Source organism: Asparagus officinalis, chromosome 9 (assembly GCF_001876935.1).
Source record: "Asparagus officinalis chromosome 9, Aspof.V1, whole genome shotgun sequence".
Lineage (NCBI taxonomy): Eukaryota > Viridiplantae > Streptophyta > Magnoliopsida > Asparagales > Asparagaceae > Asparagus > Asparagus officinalis.
Window position 1 is genome coordinate 66,504,187 of NC_033802.1, and position 20,486 is coordinate 66,524,672.

At 42.1% G+C, this 20,486-nt stretch overlaps 1 protein-coding gene across 2 annotated transcripts in view; it reads right to left on the minus strand.

The window, feature by feature from the left end:
• LOC109823981 (subtilisin-like protease SBT5.6) overlaps nucleotides 5,859-20,486 on the minus strand; it is a 20,713-nt gene continuing 6,085 nt past the window's right edge. For both annotated transcript variants that reach the window (XM_020390464.1, XM_020390465.1), the window contains 6 exons: nucleotides 19,581-19,692; nucleotides 17,479-18,043; nucleotides 15,735-15,835; nucleotides 15,289-15,646; nucleotides 7,055-7,268; nucleotides 5,859-6,522 (listed from right to left, as the gene is read on the minus strand). In XM_020390464.1, coding sequence (XP_020246053.1) covers nucleotides 5,972-6,522; nucleotides 7,055-7,268; nucleotides 15,289-15,646; nucleotides 15,735-15,835; nucleotides 17,479-18,043; nucleotides 19,581-19,692 — 1,901 coding nt within the window. In that variant the 3' untranslated portion in view covers nucleotides 5,859-5,971. The remainder of the gene's footprint in view (nucleotides 6,523-7,054; nucleotides 7,269-15,288; nucleotides 15,647-15,734; nucleotides 15,836-17,478; nucleotides 18,044-19,580; nucleotides 19,693-20,486) is intronic.

The following is a 20,486-nucleotide window of genomic DNA, read 5'->3' on the forward strand; positions in this document are numbered from 1 at the left end:
TAACCCCGACTAATTAGTAGCTTAATTACAAGCGGGGTTAAGGAGCGAAGAATGTTTGTAGCTGCTAATTAGTACCGTAATTAACTCAAATTTGTCCGATTTCTATAATTGAAAGTGAATGTGGTCGATTTCTTTAAAACAAATTCCGTTGAGTCGATTTTAAAAATTTCTTCATTATATTTATATTCTAGCAAAATAAAAAGATCTCTCGCTACTTTTTTATATAGCTAAGTGAGAATGAAATGAAATAAAGAGTAAAATGATATAAACGTGGAAATGATATCGTCGATGTGGAAATAAGCATATTTGGAAATTGTGTATTTTTTATTTGGAAATTGTGTATTATGGAAAACCTATTTCCTATAATAGGTTCTTTTCTTTTGTTTGGTTCACCTCCTAAAAATAAGAAAAGAGAAAGATGAGATGAGTTGTCATCATTTTATTGGAGGACGTGACACAATTTTAAAGAAACTCATTTCATGACTTTTTTTAAAGAAATGGGTGGAAGATAAGTTTTAGTGATTTTTTTTTTTTTTTTTTTTTTACTTTGATTCTAGTAAATCAACCAAATAGCTAGCCCCTTGGGGTCTGTTTGGTTGATAAAAAAGCCTGCTACATCGTCGAAACCTTATTGACACGTTCCTTTCCGACTCGGTCGAGCCATAAATGTTCCGATGCGTAGTTGATGTATTTATTGAATTCATTAGTTTTTTTTTAGCTTATTATTTTGTTTTGATTTAAGCTTTAGGATTGTGCGTAACTTGCACGTAACACCTTTTATTCCTCTCGCTCCTTTGTTGCCATTTTTAGAATTTATGGGGGTGCTAAGTGGTATTATATAAGTTTAGCAGTGGTAAAGTGCTACTTCAAGTATACGTGATGGTGGTTATCTGCAATTTACCTTAGAATTTTTGTGCATTTAAAAAAAAAGAAAAAGGAAATCACAGTCTGAAGTATCCCAAATGTTCTATAGCGACAACAAGCATAAAATGCTTCGAGATATGGGATTTTTGCAAGAGCCATGTAGGCTTTTGAACCTTGCATGCGTTCTACATCTTTTAATTACCAATATCATTATCTTATTTTTTTGCAGCTTTTGGCCTTAGACGCGTGGGGCAAGGATCGAACAAAGCTTCTTCCACCCCAGCCCTAACTTTTATGAATGGGCTTGAATATAAGATTATTTCGGCTTTTTATCAAGAAAACTCTTTATCAAGAAAAAAACTCTAAATCAAGGTTATGAGTTGACGATTCATTTAGCGAAATGAATTATCAAGATATAGACGTGCGGAGCTCACCTTTTGATGTAATTTACACGGTGGGCCATACCATATTATTATCTCTCTCGATAACACATTTAGGGGCTGTTTGGAAAGAGGTTTTTTAGGGGGAAAGTGTTGGAAAGCCTGCCAAAACCCCGCCTTTTGGCAGGCTTTCCACCCAAATCGCCTCTAAAAGAGACGATTTGGGTGGAAAGCCTGTCAAAAGCTGCATTTTTGACAGGCTTTCCTCCTACCCAAATCTCAAACAAACAGCCCCTTAGTAAGTTGAACTGTCACCTTTATACCCATCATTTGCTTCCATAAACCTGAGTCTAATACTAGAGGAAAAGTAACTGAGATATGGCTAGTCTATATTCAATGGAAACTTCTATGGATGTTGCGAACCATATTGTCGTCTGATAATTATGATTTTAAATCAAGTCAAAAAGCCTAGCATATGCACAAGCCTAAGGTTTCGCATTTGACGCACAAGTTCTTCGAGGATCGAGAGATCTTTTAAAGGAGGGGGAAAAACTTAAGACTCATGCGAATAACAAAAACTCAAATATAAATAATTTAAATGAGCAGATTATGGGATATATTGTATGCCACAAAGGCAAAGCCTATTCATATTGGGGTAGTGCACGGCACTGGAGCATCTAAGAATTGTTCCTACCGAGACTATTTGGTTGTTTTGGATCCTTGATAATTAGATAAAAGGGATAAAATGGAACGAGAAAATTCTCCAGGGACCCAAAATATGGGACCAATAAAGGGGACAAGTGAGATGTCCCCCTCCTATTGGATAAAGAGTTGATCATCATTAATGATGACCAACTCATTATCCAATAGGAGGGGGACACCTCACTTGTTCCTTTTATTAGTCCCATATTTTGGGTCCCCGTAACAAAGCTCAATGGAACGAGATCCCTAGTGACCAATCAAAGCGAGAAGGAATTGAAACTTTAGGATATCAAAGCATATCAAACGGTTACTTTGGGTCTCAAATGAGAAAAATGGATAAGCTTTAGGGTCCATAAGTAAAAGGGGCTTTTGGATATTAGTTTATTAAATTTATGAAGGTTAGAAATTAGCGCCTCACATTATTAAAATTGCTATGGGGTCCTTCTATTCTTAGGTTCTTTTAAACTCAGTCCCTTAAATCAATAATTGAATTTTACAATTAAGGAGATTCACAGGAAAAAAAAAAAAGAACATATGGGTCAAGTAGTAGGGGCTAATTGCTGCTTTCACTCTTTGACCGGAGGGATTAATTTCATAATAAATTAAGAACTGCGTGTCCCAAATATAAAATATGAAATATGTAAGGGACTAACGTAAAATAAACAAACACGCCCCTAAAAAAACGAACAAAACTATCCAACAACCCTCTCTCACTCTCTCAGATAGATCCAACCCCTCACTTCCCCGCTCTCCAGTCCATGGGAGACAAAGGATAACGGCGGGCAGCCGCCGACCGCGCGCCGCGACGGACATGCGCGATGAAACTCAGTGCACCGCCACAGCCGTGACCGCAAGCAACGCCGCGGCGGGAATCGGTGGCCGCGGGTGCTGCCTCGGCAAGAGGAAAAGGCTCGGGCAGAGCTCGCACTCCTCCCACCCATCCCTCCCCTCCCTCCCGACCCGCTGCACAGACCCTCCCCGTCCCTGCCCCCTCCTCCTCGCGCGCCCCCCGTCCAGCCCAGAAGCCGACCAAGAACACGGCGGCGCGCGCGGAGGTGGCGCCAGCAACGCATCTCCTCGAGAACGCTTCGTGCTCAGTCGTAGAGAGTCGTTGCTGCCGCGCGACGGGCGCCGACAGCCTAAGGAAGAGAGCTTCTTGTCTTTCCTCCATCTCAGCTCGTCCTACATGGACACCAGCAAAGGCGAGATCCACATGTGCTCAGTCCCGGAGGTCGAGACTGAAGCAAAACGAGAGAAACCCGACGCTAAAACCCTAAAACTGAGCGGAGACCACGTGTCGTCGTCGCGAGCCGAAAGATAGCAGATCGAGATCCTGTCGGCTGCGGAGCAGGAGGCTTCTTTTTTCCGGGACCTTCTTGGAGCGGATCTCGACCGGATTCGGCACTGCCCCTCCCGAAGACGTCGAGTCGCACCGCGAATCCAGCGCAAGACGCGGTCATCGTCATCAGCAGCTCGGGTCGCAGACGGCGAGCAGACATCGAAGGAGGGTAGTCAAGTGCGCGGATCTTCGCGGGTTTCGATGATCTCGTCTCGTCTGTCGCCTACTGATCTGCAGCCGCGCTGTCGCGCGATGCCTCTTTTTGGTACGAGAAGAAGACCGAACGCGGCGAGGGCGTCGATGTCGATGGTCCGAGATTCACGGAGCTGGGCCTGGGCTTTTGCGAGCCCAATGCGAGCGTTCAAGCCCGCTCCGGCATCGAAGTCTTATGGGCCGAGAAACAGCGCCGTTAGCAGAGTTAACGGCGCAGGTAACGGCAGTGGGAAGGTTGGCGGTGGGAATCCATCATTGTTAGCTGTTGGGGGAGGGTAAAATCGCGTCGCGTTCCTCAATGGTAATTTACATTTTACTCCAATATTTTTTTTTTCGGGTTGCGATTTGCTGAAAATATATTCGTTGTATGCAATGTAGCTGGGGTCTCTCTCTCTCTCTCTCTCTCTTTGTAGGCATTGATTATTACATTATTATAGTTGAGATTGTAATTGATCATGTGCATGTCTGAGCATCAGTCCCTGTGAAATAATTAGTGGGGTTCAGATTTTTGTTCTTTTTGGTTTTTTCTTGTCAATCAAAAAGGAGGGGGGATCTTTCCTTCCTTTCCCTTTCAGGGTTTGGATTCATCGTGTTGAAGTCGAAGTTGGGGAGGGAGATAATACGTTGAAAAGTATGCATGTTCCAATAAATAGTTGGTGTATGGCTAAAAAGAGAGAATATCTCAAAATATGGGACCAACAGAGAGAATATGTGAAGTATCCTCCTCTTATTGCATAATGAACTGGTCATCATTAATAATTGTCAGCTCATTATACAATAGGAGAGGGACACCTCACATATCTCCCTTGTTAGTCCTATATTTGGGTCATTGTAGCAAAACACGTATTGCAAAAATGCCTCAGGGACCCGGGTGCTGCTACAGGGATCTCAAATAGGAGACCCCAGGGGAGACATGTGAGGTGAATAGTACATCATGCATTCAGGGGGAACATCTTACCTGTCCCCATGGATCCCCTATAATTGGGGTCAGTGTAGCAGCACTCTTTGTATTGATTAAGCTTAGAATTTTGTGTTGCACATCTCTTATTTCTGACCCTATTATTACCAATAACATGCCACTTTTTTTCGTGAATTTATGTGGGACTAAAGTGCTAACGTATAGGTTGGAGGTAACGTATAAGTGCAGGGGAGTTTAAGTGCTATTGCAAGCATAAGTGACAGGAGTAATCTGCAAATTTGCTTAGAATTTTTGTATATCCGAAAAAAACCAGTCTGCGACATCTCAAAATAGGGACCTCTAAGCTTAAATACTTGGAGATATGGAATTTTTATAGGAGCTATGTAAGCTTTTGATCCTTGCCTGTGCTCTATATGGTGGTGTTAAGAGAAGATGATTCAATTAATTAGTACGTGCATTTTAAATTTTTTTTTTTTTTTTTTTTTTGCGTTGATCCAAAGATTTCTCGTTTCTTTGAATACCGAGTGTCTTTTGGATCTGATCATATATCCATTTATTTTGAATGAGGAATACTTTGGACCCATGTTTTTGCACCCAAGGAAGATGTCCACACTAATTTTACAAGTACAACAACAAATAAAAGGGTGTTTTTCTGCAAGACCTCTTTTTTCAGAAAGAACCTTTAAGAACAGACCAAAGTTTCTCATAGATAACAATGTCAATGACAATATCCTCCTTCCGAGGTTCTGAAAGTACATGGCTAAAGATGTCGAGTGACACAGACACCCATGTCTGTTTGTCGAGTTTCTTTTTTTTTCCTTTTCACCTTTTTTTCAGAAAAAACCGATAAGAGTATTCGAATCCGGGACCGTTAAGCAGATAGCGGACCCGCTCGTGTCACGGGCTGATTCTTTCACTACCAGTCAGTCTTTCCCTCACTAGAATGGCTAAGTCAGCCTAATCCCTCAAACACTCACTCAAGAGAAGGGAAAAGAACACTCAATAGTGAAAGTAGAAGCTCTTATTGCTTTATTGCTTAGCAACTCTTACTTGATACAAATGAAATGCCTTAGCCCCCTATTTATAGGCAATGCTAGCTTACAATGGATGGCTATGATTAGCCTTCTAGGTTGTTCTTACAACCAATGGTTAGGATTGGGTCTCTAGACACTTCTTCTAAAATATCTCCCTAGATATTTACATAGGATTTTCCTAGAAGCTTCTAGATACAAGATATTTATCATACATTTAATTATGCAAGAAAACTCTAGAAAACCCTAGGATCTTCATGCACCCAACCATGAATAAGTGAGTCCAAATACACCAAATTGAGCCAAAATGGGGCGGTTCGTGACACTCGACTATCCCGACATCATTAGGCTAAAAAAGCATTTCCTTTTAATACAACTACAAGATTATGCGGCTTTTAAAAGTGGGAGAATGATATTAAGCTATTCGCATTTTCAAGGCTTTTAAAAGTAAGAGAATGATATTAAGTTGTTAACGACATAAATTACAACAAACTATGGGCTTGCAGCCCACAATTTCCTCCCATTACAACGTAAAGGGCTGGTCCACTTCCTGATCACAAAAAGACACAAGTATTGGGCTCCTCACCGTATGCAGCCCATCATTCCAACTGTACTCACCAGACACGTAACCCCCACTCCCCATCGCATCAGCTGTAAGGGTGATAACAAAGCTCTTCTTCTCGCCCGCTTCTTCAAATGTCAGCGAGTTGGGCCGGATGTCGACCTTAAGCCCATTGGGCTCGACCACGCTCACATTGTACCGGGCTTTTCTCTGGCCCACATTCGTCACGGTTCTGGTAACATTGACGGCGCCACAGAGACCGGTGACGGCCAACGATGGGTGGTTGAGATTAAATGTCGACGGCGGATTATTTGGGCAACGGAATGAGTCGTCCATCTGTGCATTTATACTTGAGCATGCGAAGAGAAGATAGTCTTCGTAGGTGGCGTCGTACACTAGGCCTGGATCCGCTGCATGGCTGGGCCTCATGTGGCCCGAGCCAATGTCCATGGGCCCTGCTGGGTCTAAGGCCGCGGTAGTTATTGGGCTGCCCTCTGTGTTGACAGCAGTTGCTGAGGAGGGAAAGTTCATCACATGGTAGAAACAGACGTCGCCGATTAACCCAATATGTGCAAAATAATGAGTACAGCAAAAAAGGAAAAAGGTAACAATGTACAAGTGGATATACACTAATATACAGGATAAAAACAAGTGCATTTGTAGGAAGTTATAGGTTGCTGCTACTGAGGATAAGATGACAGAGAATAGTTTGGGCTGGTCAGTTCATCTGCATCAGAGGCTATTCAATGGACCAATTAGGTGATAAAGAGTATAGTTAATGGAGAAAGGACGAGCAGAGGCAGGCCTAAGAGAAACTTGGTTGGAAGCAGTTACGAAGCACCTGATAATGATTAACTTTGCGGAGGAGATAGTACTAAACAGAACTAAATGGAAGAGTAGCATTCGCGCTAGTCAATCTCCAAACATTGTGATAAATGATCGACTGTCGTTATTGTTAGAATGCTTGAGTAGTTTTATATCGGTCATGATTTACTTCAGTTACTTTTAACGGGCAACATTAGCATAAACTCCTAAAGTACGTACCTGTGGTCATTATAGCAGATTTTATCGCAGCGGAGCTCCAAGTTGGGTGTAAAACCTTGAGGAGAGCAGCAGTGGCACTTACATGGGGGCACGCCATTGATGTGCCATACATAATGTTATACTTAACACTTCGACGATCACCATCAAGCTTACTGGGTGACGATGATTCGCTCCATGCTGCTAAAATATTCAGGCCTGGTGCTGTTACATCAGGCTTGAAACGAACAGTTGAAGCAGGATTAGATATGATATATAGGGCATTTCGCAAAACAAAAAGTTAACTTTGTTCAATACACCCCATATAAATTTGTGTTCGACAGTTATCAGTGTGTAACATAAGGTGAAGGGCCCTATGTTTTTTTTCTATTTACCACAAAGTTGAGTTATACTTTACCACATAAAATTAGATTCTTCCATATATAGATAACCAACAGATAAATTTATATGAGATGTATAGCCATCCCCTTGTATATGTTAGAAAGGGGTGTAGATCAAACCTCAATTCCGGCGAGGAGCTCCGGCGAAACTCCGACGAGCTTGAGAACCACGCAGGCGAGCGTGGACGTCGACTCAGGCGAAGTCGACGGCGAACTGCAGGCGCAGTTTCAGGTGGAGCTCGAGCAGGCGAGCTCAAATTGTGGGAAACGTGACCCTCGCGTTTCAGACACCGACCCTCGCGTTTGGGATACCGACCCTCGCGTCCAAGCTCTGACGTCCGCGTTTTGGCGCTCCAACGTCCGCGTCTTCGCGTGGCTGGCGACAGCCTGTCGCCAGCTTGTCATGTTTGCTTATATAAACCCCTCGTCGCCCTAGGGTTTTGCGGTCACTTCTCTCCTCTGATTTTTCTCTGGCGGCGGCACCAAAAATAACGCAGCAGCGTTCCTCTTCTCCAAACCTTGAAATCGCAGCAGTGATTTTGGTTCTTCATCTCCAGCTCTCAACCGTGCATTGAGGGAAGATTAAGAAAGGACTTTAGAGAGAGAGAATTGAAAGAGTTTATTCCCTTTAATTATTAACACTGTAGCTACAGTGTTCATCTTTGAGAAATCTCGGTTTTGGGATTTGCTCTTGATTTGTAATTTCTTGTTTGATTAATAAGAAATTGACTGTGTGGCTCCCGAGGACGTAGGCAGTTGCCGAACCTCGTAAATCTTGGTGTACTTTTTCTATTCTGCGTTTCTGTTGCATTAGGGATTTAGGCGTTTAAATTCCCAATAACTGGTATCAGAGCGTGAAACGATCTAGCGGAAGTCAGATTCAAGTGGGAGCCATGGCCGCAGATGAAGGAAAGGTGAGATTAGAGAAGTTTGATGGATCAGATTTCAGATTCTGAAAAATACAGATAGAGGATTATCTGTATTAGAAAAATCTGTATCAACCTCTCTCGGGGAAGAAGCCGGAGGGTATGAAGGAAGAAGATTGAAATCTTCTGGACAGAAAAGCCCCCGGGGTTATTCGTTTGACGTTAACCCGTAATGTTGCTTTTAACATTGCAAAGGAGAAGACCACGGCGGGTCTTATGGCAGCACTCTCAAATATGTATGAGAAGCCATCAGCCTCAAATAAAGTCCATTTGATGAGGCGGTTGTTCAATCTGCGAATTGTTTTCAGCGAAAGTTGGTTTCGTTGTGGAATTCATTATATCTTCGGTCGATTATAACAAATTCAAAAGAAATAGCCTTTTTATAAGACTTCTCTTACACAAAAAAAAAAGATTACAACTTTTTAGAAACAAACGCATGATCGTTGTTTGGATCGCTGCTTGCGTGGGATCTTTGCCTGTGCCGGGAGCGCTTTGACTCGTGGACCACCGATTCACAAATTCTGATTGAATCGTGAAGGTTTTGGGAATTCTTCCTTCGTTTATCGAAGTAAGAATCTTTAAGCGAATATCTTATCGATGTAAGATGTTCACTCTTCCAAAGATCAAGTCAGAGCTTAGATCTCTAGGAATCGCCAAAGGCTTCTTGAGGATGTTTGTGAAGAAGGAAGACTCTCTCTCTTGCTCTAATTCACCAAAAGCTCCAGTCTCCTCTGCTCCAAAAATGCTCTCCCCCTTTTATTTCGTGCCTAGGGAGGTATTTATAGGGGTAGGAATGCACCACAATAGAAATGAGGGCGAAACAACTGACCAAGTAACTGTTCTTTGGCCGCTGCAGTCGACACTGCCGCGGCTATTGGCGCGACAGTGTGGGCTGCCGCGGCCAAAGAGACGGGTACCAGCACGTTCCATCGTGCTTAAAACCATTCTCCCACGACCTTTAACTACTTTTTTCGTGGTTTAACTGCTTGTCCACGTCAGCACACGTTCTATCTCTGATACGCCGCTGGTAGCGGTGGAGTGCTTCCTTCGATTGATCGCGTCGAACTTGCTCTCCGTTGACGATCCGACCGTCCTTCTTCACTGGAACAATTGAAGTGCTTGATGACTTCGGTTTAGAACTCTTGACGAGTGTAAAGAACTCTGAACGAGTTAAGAACTCTGACAAGAGTTGTTGAAAACCGAATGTCTGGTTTGATGTGACTAACTTGTGTTGCAAGTTAATTAAGAACTCTTGACGAGTTTAAGAACTCAGAATGAGTTGAAACTCTGTAACAGAGTTGTTGGAACCGAAGATTCGGTTAATTGCCAAGTGGATGATACCCTTGATGAAAGGATCTTTCGGGATTTGATTAACTGATCATTGATCAGTTCTTTGATCTTCAAAAGATCTCCTCCTTCGTGTTGTTGAACTGCTGAGATTTGTTGACCTTAGGCGGTTTTGATGCCAGCTCACCTCAACCCTATGCGGTTTTGATATCAGAAAATCGATCAACCGACCAACCGATCAACCCCTTACTCAGTTGAGTAAGTTGGTTATTTATAGGGTGATGTGGAGTGTAACCAACCCCTATTTCCGCTCCTTAGTGGGCGAGAATCCCTCAGAACGTGGGATAACAGTTTTGAGGCCGTTCGGCTTGTATTTGAACAAGTCAAAACGCCTCAGTCGGCGTTCTGGGGTTTAACTCTGCGTCCAAGGCTTGAGACGCAGAGTTAAATCTCTGTTAGAGATTTGAGACGCACAGGCCGTGTGCGTTGAAGCTCAACTCTGCGTCCAGAGTTTGGGGCACATAGTTGAGTCTATTGAAGAACGCACGTTATGTGTGCGTCTTGTACTTTAACTCTGCGTTACAGAGTTCGATGTCTGCTGAGGAACACACAAGTGTGCGTTTTGAACTTGAGAAACGCAGGAATGACTTTCTGCGTTTGAGAGAGGTTGTTGACTTGTAACCTCATCCATTATAACATTGCAAAGGCTATTGTTTATTGATTCTTGCCTGTTATAGGATATGAGAGTCGTCAAGATATGAGAGTCGTCAGATTGTAACTCTCACTGTTGATTGCGAAAGCTGCAGAATAGAGCTTTCATCAATTGTCGGAAGCGTCGTCGAATTGTAACTCTTCTCGATCTACGTGAAAGGTCCTCTATTTACCGCTTTTGATTGTCGACCCGAAAGCTATTTGATTGTAGCTTTCGTTGTTGGAGTTAGACGGGAATCAACATCCATAGTGTTTTGAAGATGAATATTTGCCCATAGCTCTCTACCAAGCAACTCACCAACTAAGTCCAACCTTTTATTTCTGAAATCATTACACTGCTCATCAGCATCTCTAATAGTTGCTAATATCATATTAGTCATGCTGTTGTCGCAGCCATCAAGATCAGTCATCTCAGAGATGAGGCCGTGTTTATAGCGGTTGCAGAATTGCGGATGCAAAGATCAGAAAGTCGTCTGATTGTAACTTTCATTATCAGGGCTTGATAGGGATCGACTATCTATTGTGATTTTTAGACAGCCTACATACACCCACGTTCCCTCGTGCTTGAAACCGTTCTTTCACGACCTTTAACCACCTTTTTCGTGGTTTAACTGCTTGTCCACATCAGCACACGTTCTATCTCTGATATGCCGCCACGTGGACTTCAAATAATCATCATATAACTGCCTCGTAACCGCCATAGCACGCCCTATAATAGCCGCTACACCTTAGGCTGTCGCGCCTTAGCCGCGGCACGATATGCTGCCGCGCCTTAGCCGCGGCACCATATGCTGCCGCGCCATGGCCGCGGCACCATGATCTGCCGCGCCTGAGCCGCGACACCAAGCGCTGTTTGGTTGTGTGTACATGTCGTCTCACTTCCTTTGAATGATTCCCCCTGATTAAGAGAATGGCGTTTATCGCCTTTTCTTTGTCTTGAGTAGTATTTGGATGTCTGTAAGTATTTTTTGACGCCTACACGAATGGCGGAAGGTGCATCGGTAGCGCATCATCTCAATGAACTCAATACAGTCACGACCCAATTGAGTTCAGTTGATATTGAGTTTGATGAAGAAGTTCGAGCGTTGATCCTTTTGTCTTCCCTACCAGAGTGTTGGAACGCTACGATCACAGCTGTGAGTAGCTCATCGGGAAGCAACAAGTTGAAGTTTGAAGACGTTCGTGATCTGGTTCTCAGTGAGGAGATCTGACGGAGAGAGTCGGGTAAAGCTACAACCTCTTCAGTATTGCATACAGAGTCAAGAGGTAGAAGTTCAACCAGAGGAAATGGATCAGATGATTGGAGATCCAAATCCAGAAATCCCAACAGTTCGAATGCTATCGAGTGTTGGAAGTGCGGGAAAACCGGACACTACAAGAATCAGTGCAGGAGTGCACGGGAGGAGTGGGAGGCAAATGCAGATGTGAACATTGCCTCCACCTCAGGAGGAGATGATGCGTTGATATGCTCTTTGGAGAGCAAGGAGGAGTCTTGGGTGTTGGACTCGGGAGCATCATTCCATGCTACTTCTCAGAAAGAATTCCTCGAGAAGTATATCCCCGGAAACCTTGGAAATGTATATCTTGGTGACGATCAAGCATGTGCCATTATTGGCAAAAGTATAGTGAAGATTAAGCTGAATGGGTCAGTATGGGAGCTGAAGGATGTCAGGTATATTCCCGACCTGAAGAGGAACTTAATCTCAGTAAGCCAGCTGGCTAGTGAAGGCTAAACGACGACTTTCCATAGTGATGATTGGAGATGACTGGAGGATTTCGAAGGGCGCAATGACGATTGCCCGAGGCAGGAAGACTGGTATCCTATATATGACAGCAGGTGCACGTTGTTTGATCTTAGTTACAGCAGACAATGAGACTTCAAAGCTGTGGCGCCAGAGACTCGGTCATATGAGTGAGAAGGGGATAAAAATCATGCACACAAAGGGAAAACTCCCAGGAGTGCAGTCAGTGGAGATTGATATGTGTGAAGAATGCATACTTGGAAAGCAGAAGAGAGTTAGCTTTCAGGCAAGTAACAGACTCCCCAGGAAGCAGAAGCTAGAGCTTATTCACTCAGATGTTTGGGGACCAATAACTACCGCGTCGATTGGTGGGAAACACTACTTCGTGACTTTTATTGATGATCACTCTCGGAAAGTATGGGTCTGAAACACTACTTCGTGACTTTTATTGATGATCACTCTCGGAAAGTATGGGTCTACTTTCTGAAGAAAAAATCAGAAGTGTTTGAGGCTTTCTCACTCTCGGAAAGTATGGGTCTACTTTCTGAAGAAAAAATCAGAAGTGTTTGAGGCTTTCAGAAGATGAAAAGTCATGGTCGAGAATGAGACCGGTTTGAAGGTAAAGAAACTCAGAACAGACAATGGTGGTGAGTATGAAGACACCAGATTCAAGAAGTTCTGCTATGAGCACGGGATCAGAATGGAGAGAACCGTGCCCGGCACGCCTCAGCAAAATGGTGTAGCTGAGCGGATGAACTGAACGTTGACGGAGAGAGCCAGAAGCATTCGCGTACAGTCAGGCCTACCGAAGCAGTTCTGGACAGAAACAGTCAACACAGCAGCTTACTTGATCAACCAAGGTCCATCGATTCCATTGGAGCACAAAATACCAGAAGAGGTATGGTGCGGAAAGGAGGTAACCCTCTCACATCTCAAAGTTTTCGGTTGTGTAGCTTATGTGCATATAAGTGATCAAGGCAGGAATGAGCCTGATCCCAAGTCTAAGAAATGCACATTCATCAGGTATGGTGAAGACGAGTTCGGCTACCGTATTTGGGACAACGAAAACAAGAAGGTGATCAAGAGTAGAGATGTGATATTCAACGAGAAGGTGATGTATAAGGACATGCACAAGACAGATTCCAGTGACTCAGAGAGCGAGTCAACATTTGTAGATGCAGATGATATCCCAGACAACCTCTCTGAAGAACCCAATGCAGAAGGTCCTCAGCCAGAAGAGCCTATTGGACAGAACAGTGCGCAGGAGCCCGACGCACCAGCTCCGATATTGAGAACTACTCGTCCTCCTGTGCCAAACAGCAGATACATGAATTATATGTTGCTGACAAATGGAGGAGAGTCTGAAAGCTTTGATAAAGCTTGTCAGAGTGGAGATGCGAGCAAGTGGGAGTTTGCTGCGAAAGAAGAGATGAAATCTCTGATCTCCAACCAGACATGGGAACTAGCTAAGTTGCCCATGGGGAAGAAGGCATGTCACAACAAGTGGGTGTATCGAGTGAAAAAGGAACAGGGTGGTTCCAGAAGATACAGAACCCGACGAGTTATCAAAGGATTTCAACAGAATATCCAAGAAAGAAAGTATCCAGCGGATATGTTGACAGAGGTAGTGACCTCTCAGAAACTGGAGTTGTGCGTAACTTCAGTTGGCCTTCATGTATAGATGATGAGGACGGAGCCACACAGAAGAGGAGCTTGATGAGATAGCCTGTTGACGGCGGTTTGATCTCCAAGTGGGAGATTGTTAGAAAGGGGTGTAGATCAAACCTCAATTCCGGCGAGGAGCTCCGGCGAAGCTCCGACGAGCTTGAGAACCACGCAGGCGAGCGTGGACGTCGACTCAGGCGAAGTCGACGGCGAACTGCAGGCGCAGTTTCAGGTAGAGCTCGAACAGGCGAGCTCAAATTGTGGGAAACACGACCCTCGCGTTTTGGATCCGACCCTCGCGTTTCAGACACCGACCCTCGCGTTTGGGATACCGACCCTCGCGTCCAAGCTCTGACGTCCGCGTTTTGGCGCTCCGACGTTCGCGTTTTGACGCTCCGACGTCCGCGTCTCGACAGGCTGTCGCCAGCCTGTCATGTTTGCTTATATAAACCCCTCGTCGCCCTAGGGTTTTGAGGTCGCTTGTCTCCTCTGATTTCTCTCTGGCGGCGGCACCAAAAACAACGCAGCAGCGTTCCTCTTCTCCAAACCTTAAAATCGCAGCAGTGATTTTGGTTCTTCATCTCCAGCTCTCAACCGTGCATTGAGGGGAGATTAAGAAAGGACTTTAGAGAGAGAGAGAGAATTGAAAGGGTTTAGTCCCTTTAATTATTAACACTGTAGCTACAGTGTTCATCTTTGAGAAATCTCAGTTTTAGGATTTGCTCTTGATTTGTAATTTCTTGTTTGATTAATAAGAAATTGACTGTGTGGCTCCCGAGGACGTAGGCAGTTGCCGAAGCTCGTAAATCTTGGTGTACTTTTTCTATTCTGTGTTTCTGTTGCATTAGGGATTTAGGCGTTTAAATTCCCAACAGTATCTTGATTTTTGGACCAGCGTTGTGTCGGGCACTGCGTATCTGCGTCGAAGTAGGATACTCATGTACATGTCCACTAATTATAGAGAACAAGACATAAAGAATAGGAATTTGTATCTGATGATTGGAATGAGGCTTGTTGAATTATGTTTTGATGAAATTCTTTTTATTTGTATCCAGTTTTTATGTAAATTCTATATAGACTTATTTTCTGTTTAATTTTACAATATAGATTTTAGCTGACAGAATAAGTTTGCTTTCATTTTTTTAACTGATTACTGAGTCTGTCCTTGTCAGTGAAAATATCACTGAAATATACCTACCGAGGGAGAGAAAATGAACTGAGAAAATAATTTTGTAATCATAGGTATTCTGCTCGCTCCACATCAGTAAGCATTTGAGTTGTAAACAACTAAATTTGGACAGAATAATCACAGTAGGAAAAATCGCCATTTGCCACATAGTCCTCATTTTGATTAAGCTCGATAGTTAACAAACTCCTAAATGTTTTCTTTCTGACTTAATTAAGCACACTTGGCCAAGGGATGGAACTTGAATTCTCTGAATGTAGAACCCTGAAGCATGCTCAGGCAAACAGCATATAAAAACTATTGCTACTGCTTTTCACAAATAAAAGTTGATGAGCAATACCTTGATAATATTTGGTTCAATCAGATTTGGTCCTCGAGATGAAAACTCCCCGACAAGTGGAGCAGGCTTAATGCCCAAAACAGTATTAGCCTTGCCAATCATGACGGTAGGTTCATCTGTAGAATTGATATACTCCAAAATTTCCAGTGCATTTTCAGATGATACTGCAGTTCCCGGCAGGACATGTGCATCAACTACTAACTCATTCCCATACCCAGGGCTATTTCCTAATATGATTGCAGCTCCGCCTGCCCTCTTAACTTCCATCCCCTTTTCCACTCTTAAGCCAGCCCCTCTGAAGCAAAGTATTACTTTTCCACGAGCCTTCTCCGCTGAGAGGGAGCCTGGGAGACATTTTCTACATAAAGATTACAACTGTTTTCAGTATGAAAGGGAAAGTAAAGATATCGTACTAGAGCAAATATTCATAGAAACTGAGAATGCACCCCGAAACATGGATTGATGTGTCTTCAATTTCAGCATCCCCGGCATAGACTAAGGGGTACATCTCTCCCTTCTTCAGCTCATAAGGTGTGACTGTTTGACCCTGATATAGTTTGTTATTAAGGAGAGTAGTTAGCAACCATAATTGTAAAACAACTTATTAAACAGTTGAATAAATAAATTTAGATTAGTACTATGTACAAAAGCATACAAGGGGGAATAGAAACAATATGATGAGTCGATGACATGATACAACTATACAAGGGATTTGAATATTTTTATTTACTTTCTTGCTAGGGCCCTTTTCATAGACCTATCACAATATGCACAAGACCCTGGATGAGTGTAGGAAAAAGTAAGTGTAGTCCTTGAGTTGTGACGATTTACCTTACTTTCCTTGAACAAAGAGATAGTTTAGTGAAAGAAATCAGACTTATGTCTAGATTCTTTTGAAACCCGCTATATTTTAGAATGGCTTATTTCACACCCCAGGATCTGGGAACGTATACTTTAATATCTCTACACAGGATAAGTTTCTCAACTTCCTTTGTTTAAAACATTAAGCAGGTATCCAATTTTCTTAAGTTTGTGCCTCCACGCCCCCTTTCCAGAGGTGTTTATCTATGCAGGTCATACACAAGGCAGTCCTGTCATGATTATAATAGTAGTAAGAAGACTCTAGCCAACCAGGATATGAAGTGTTCTTCACAACAGGACATGGTTATGTAGTTCTAATGCACAAAAAAAGATTGAAAACATGGTATTCTTTTACCAAGAAATCAAGCATCGAGCTTACCCTACCATTACTAACTTCTCGGCTAATAATTAGGAAATATGAATGAGATGGATCGTAGAGTTTAGACAAATATTAGAGGTTGGCACATCCAGGTAGTAGTTCTGTTCCATTTTGTATTTATATCAACAATTTGTGAAGTATAAATAGAGAAGTTAAATGTTTACTATGGGCCTTGTTTAGTAATTAAAGTTATTAGACTGTAATTTCCCATATCATGTTCAGAAAGAAAATAAAAACATTATTGTTGCTCAAAGGAGCGCTTGCAGTTCTTCATAAAAGTTGTGGCTACACTCCACCAAAAATAAATATTGTTTCAAGTTTCAACACGTGACAGATAAAAGTAAAGTTTTGAATTCAAATTATAGGAATTTTTAAAGAAAAGTAATCGAAAATTGAAAGAAGGTAAGGGGGTGTTTGGTTCATTTCCTAAAAATATAATGGAATCCCATCAAGAAATCAAATCTATTGCTTTTGATTGGTATCTTGGAATTGCTAATTTTTTTGTTTGGTTCAACATGATAACTGGGAAGCAAAGAAAAGGTTTCTACAAAGTGCAAAAAGTAACCAATTTTTAGGATTTGCCAAATCCTAATTTTTGAACATATTAATGTCACCTCAACATTCCTTCGACATTCTCTCCCCTCTCTCTTTCTAACTCTCTCTTTTTAGTTTTATATGTTCCCATTTTTCTGAAACAAACATAATATATGGAATAATATTATGCCAAAAGTACCCTTTTTGTTCATAGAAATGCTGTCCTACCTCAAATCCTAGAATTTTCAGTGGACCAAACAGCCTCTAAAAGAAAAAACTTCAGATCGGTCAAAACTATAATAAAAATTTTCCTTAGATCAAATGCAGTCAACAGTTTTAACCAGGAATCAATATAACCAAGTAACTAACTGCTACATGCAAAATGGAAGTTATCAAATATAACAATAAGTAATTACCTCAATCATCTTGCCACTGCCTAGTAGAACCATAGAATCAAATGCTCGATCAATGGAGCTTGCTCCAACGGTGATCATCCAAGGCGCTAAGTTCACCACTGTCGCAGGATCTGGCCCTTCATTACCCCCACTGCATGCAACAACAATGCCTCTCTTTGTAGCATGCAATGACCCAATGGACATCGAATCAACAGAATACAGTGGCGGCCCTCGAGTTGGCCCAATTGACATGCTAATAATATCAACTCCATCACCAATAGCATCATCGAAGGCTGCCAGCATGTCAGCATCAAAGCATGTATTCTCAAGATTTGGATTAGGGCCTGGAATTGGCCAGCACACCTTGTAAATGGCAAGATGCGCAAGGGGGGCACCACCAGAGGCTGTACCACGAGCGAAGCCGCCTAATGCAGACACATTCTGAACTACACGGCCTGCAACAGTGGAGGCTGTGTGTGTGCCATGGCCATCACCATCACGAGGGGATCTATAGGAGTATGTGGTGTTAAGAGAGCCGTAGTAAGCCTCATAATCTTTGACGTAGTACCGAGCTCCAATTAGCTTCCTGCCATGTTTCAAAATTGAAGGTCACCTTTAACCTTGTTTACATCTTTTTCCCCCTCTTTAGATACCAATTCGAATTCACTAATTGTTTTATAGAAAGTGTAAAGAGAAAGGCTACTTTCTTAATAAGAATATGTTTTTTTCTAAGGGCTACTTCTTAATAAGGATATGTTTTCTAGGGGCTACTTCTTAATAAGGATACATTCTTCCTGTTATGAAAAGGCCAAACACTGCTCCCAGAGCTCCTATTCCTAAGAGTCACATGCACCAGCTGCCAATAGATAAATAACAGTTTTTTTCCCTCCTTGTTTAAGGGGAGTAGTTGTTTAATCATCCTATTATATCACTATGGAAACCTCACGTTTTATTTGTTTTGTAGACAAATAGAAAGAAAACCTTTGTGCCCGCAATTGTAATGTCTGAACAGTCACAATACTTTCAAGGTCTAGTGCGTCCAATCCCTCCTCACCGCCCTCCCCGATGCACAGACAATTTTAACCCTCTAAACACTTGGCACCGTGTGAGTGTGTGTGTGTGTGTTAAAAATGGATTTTATGTGGAGCTCATTTTTCCAATAAGCTATAAAGAAAAAGGTTAGTGATGATCCCCATAGGGCTAGTTGCATCATTGTAAGTCGTCCTCACAACTCCAATCCCTTGATGGCTCAGTTTTCTAATTGAGTTAGTGACTCATAAACAACATCCACATGTATGTAGGAAAGAACGGCTATGAGGTGACAACTAAATTCCAAGCCATTGGCCAACACCATGCTAGTCACATCAGAGCATGTGAATCTAACCACTCCCAACACTTGGTAGTTTAGTATCAATATGTGCATGTATACAAATGGGGATACTGAATATGCCTTGCCATCTAATTCTAGTAATGGAGCAAAGCAATTTAGAGATAGATCCAACAGAACTTGGTTGGATGTGATTAAGAAGGATATAAATAGTTAACTTAACTGAAGAAATGACTCAAGCAAAACCGTATGGAAGAACAAGATTCATGTAACCGACCCTAAAATTTTAGGACAAAGGCTTTGCTGTTGGTGGTGGTGGTTGAGGTCGCATCCACTTTTCACGACTCCACTTGCCTTTTTAACTTGCCATATTGCACATAAATAGAATAAATCTAGTTGTACATTAGTCTCCAAACAACCCCTTAAAATTTGTAGGACAGCAAAGAATATGGACAGCAAAGCATATCCAATGAGCAATAAATGTATTTTCCAGGAATCTATGGTCTTGGAGCATTAAGCTTATAGGAAAGCCAAACTAAGAATATTAATACAAGATAACAGTTGACATGGAAAATAAAGAGAAAAAAAAACTAGAGTAAATTGAAGTTTTATGGGGCATATGATGGTGATAAATCTGCAGCCAAAAAACAATGAGGTAATTCTTATAGGAAATAGGAGTATTTTTTTTTTCATGAAAGTCCACAGCAAAACAACATGCAGAAGGTCTGAATTAAAATTTCAAATTGATTTAAAGCATTAATATGAAACAAAAAAGAAAAGGTTGTTTATAACCAACCTATTACAGCAAGAAGAATTGAAGGCATCTCCTTCCTCACAGATTCCTTTCCAGCGCTGAGGAATGGGTCCCATTCCATCATCAGCAAAGCTTTTTGACTCAGGCCATACACCTATCAAAATCATGCAAGAGTTTTGCATCAAACAACTTGTCTTTCTGTCCGAGAATCATGGTATTTGTATCCAAATTCAAATCTTGTTTTAGATAGATCTAAGATGAAATTTGGAAGCTAACACAGTTACACAGCAGAAAATGAGCAAATGATTAACAAATAATTTCAGAAATAGCAGCCAGTATTACGAAAAGAGTCAAGACTCTCTGATTATTTTTCCAGACGTGGTTATGGATGGTCAAGACTAGGGAGTAGTAACTCTATAGCACACACTTTTGTCATGCAGTCACACCTGTGGCGAACATGCCACTTTGTTGGATACCCCACACATATCATGCATTTCAAACATATCCTTAATTTTATAACATGTTTCGCTATTACGGGGACTTGTTTGACACATTTCTATACTTAGATATTGTTTCTGGTGAGAGAGTTGTTTTTTCCTTGTTGTTTAGTCCCACGTTGGTTAGGGATAAATTTTTTTGTTTCCCAAAACACTATTAGTAACATTCAAGAGAGAGCTAATAATCTCTCAAGGGTTTCACATTAACATGATATCAGAGACACCCTCTCTCCTCTCTCCAATTTTCTAAACCCTAGCCGCCACCCTGAGAGAGTTGTTTTTTCCTTGTTGTTTAGTCCCACGTTGGTTAGGGATAAATTTTTTTGTTTCCCAAAACACTATTAGTAACATTCAAGAGAGAGCTAATAATCTCTCAAGGGTTTCACATTAACATGATATCAGAGACACCCTCTCTCCTCTCTCCAATTTTCTAAACCCTAGCCGCCACCCT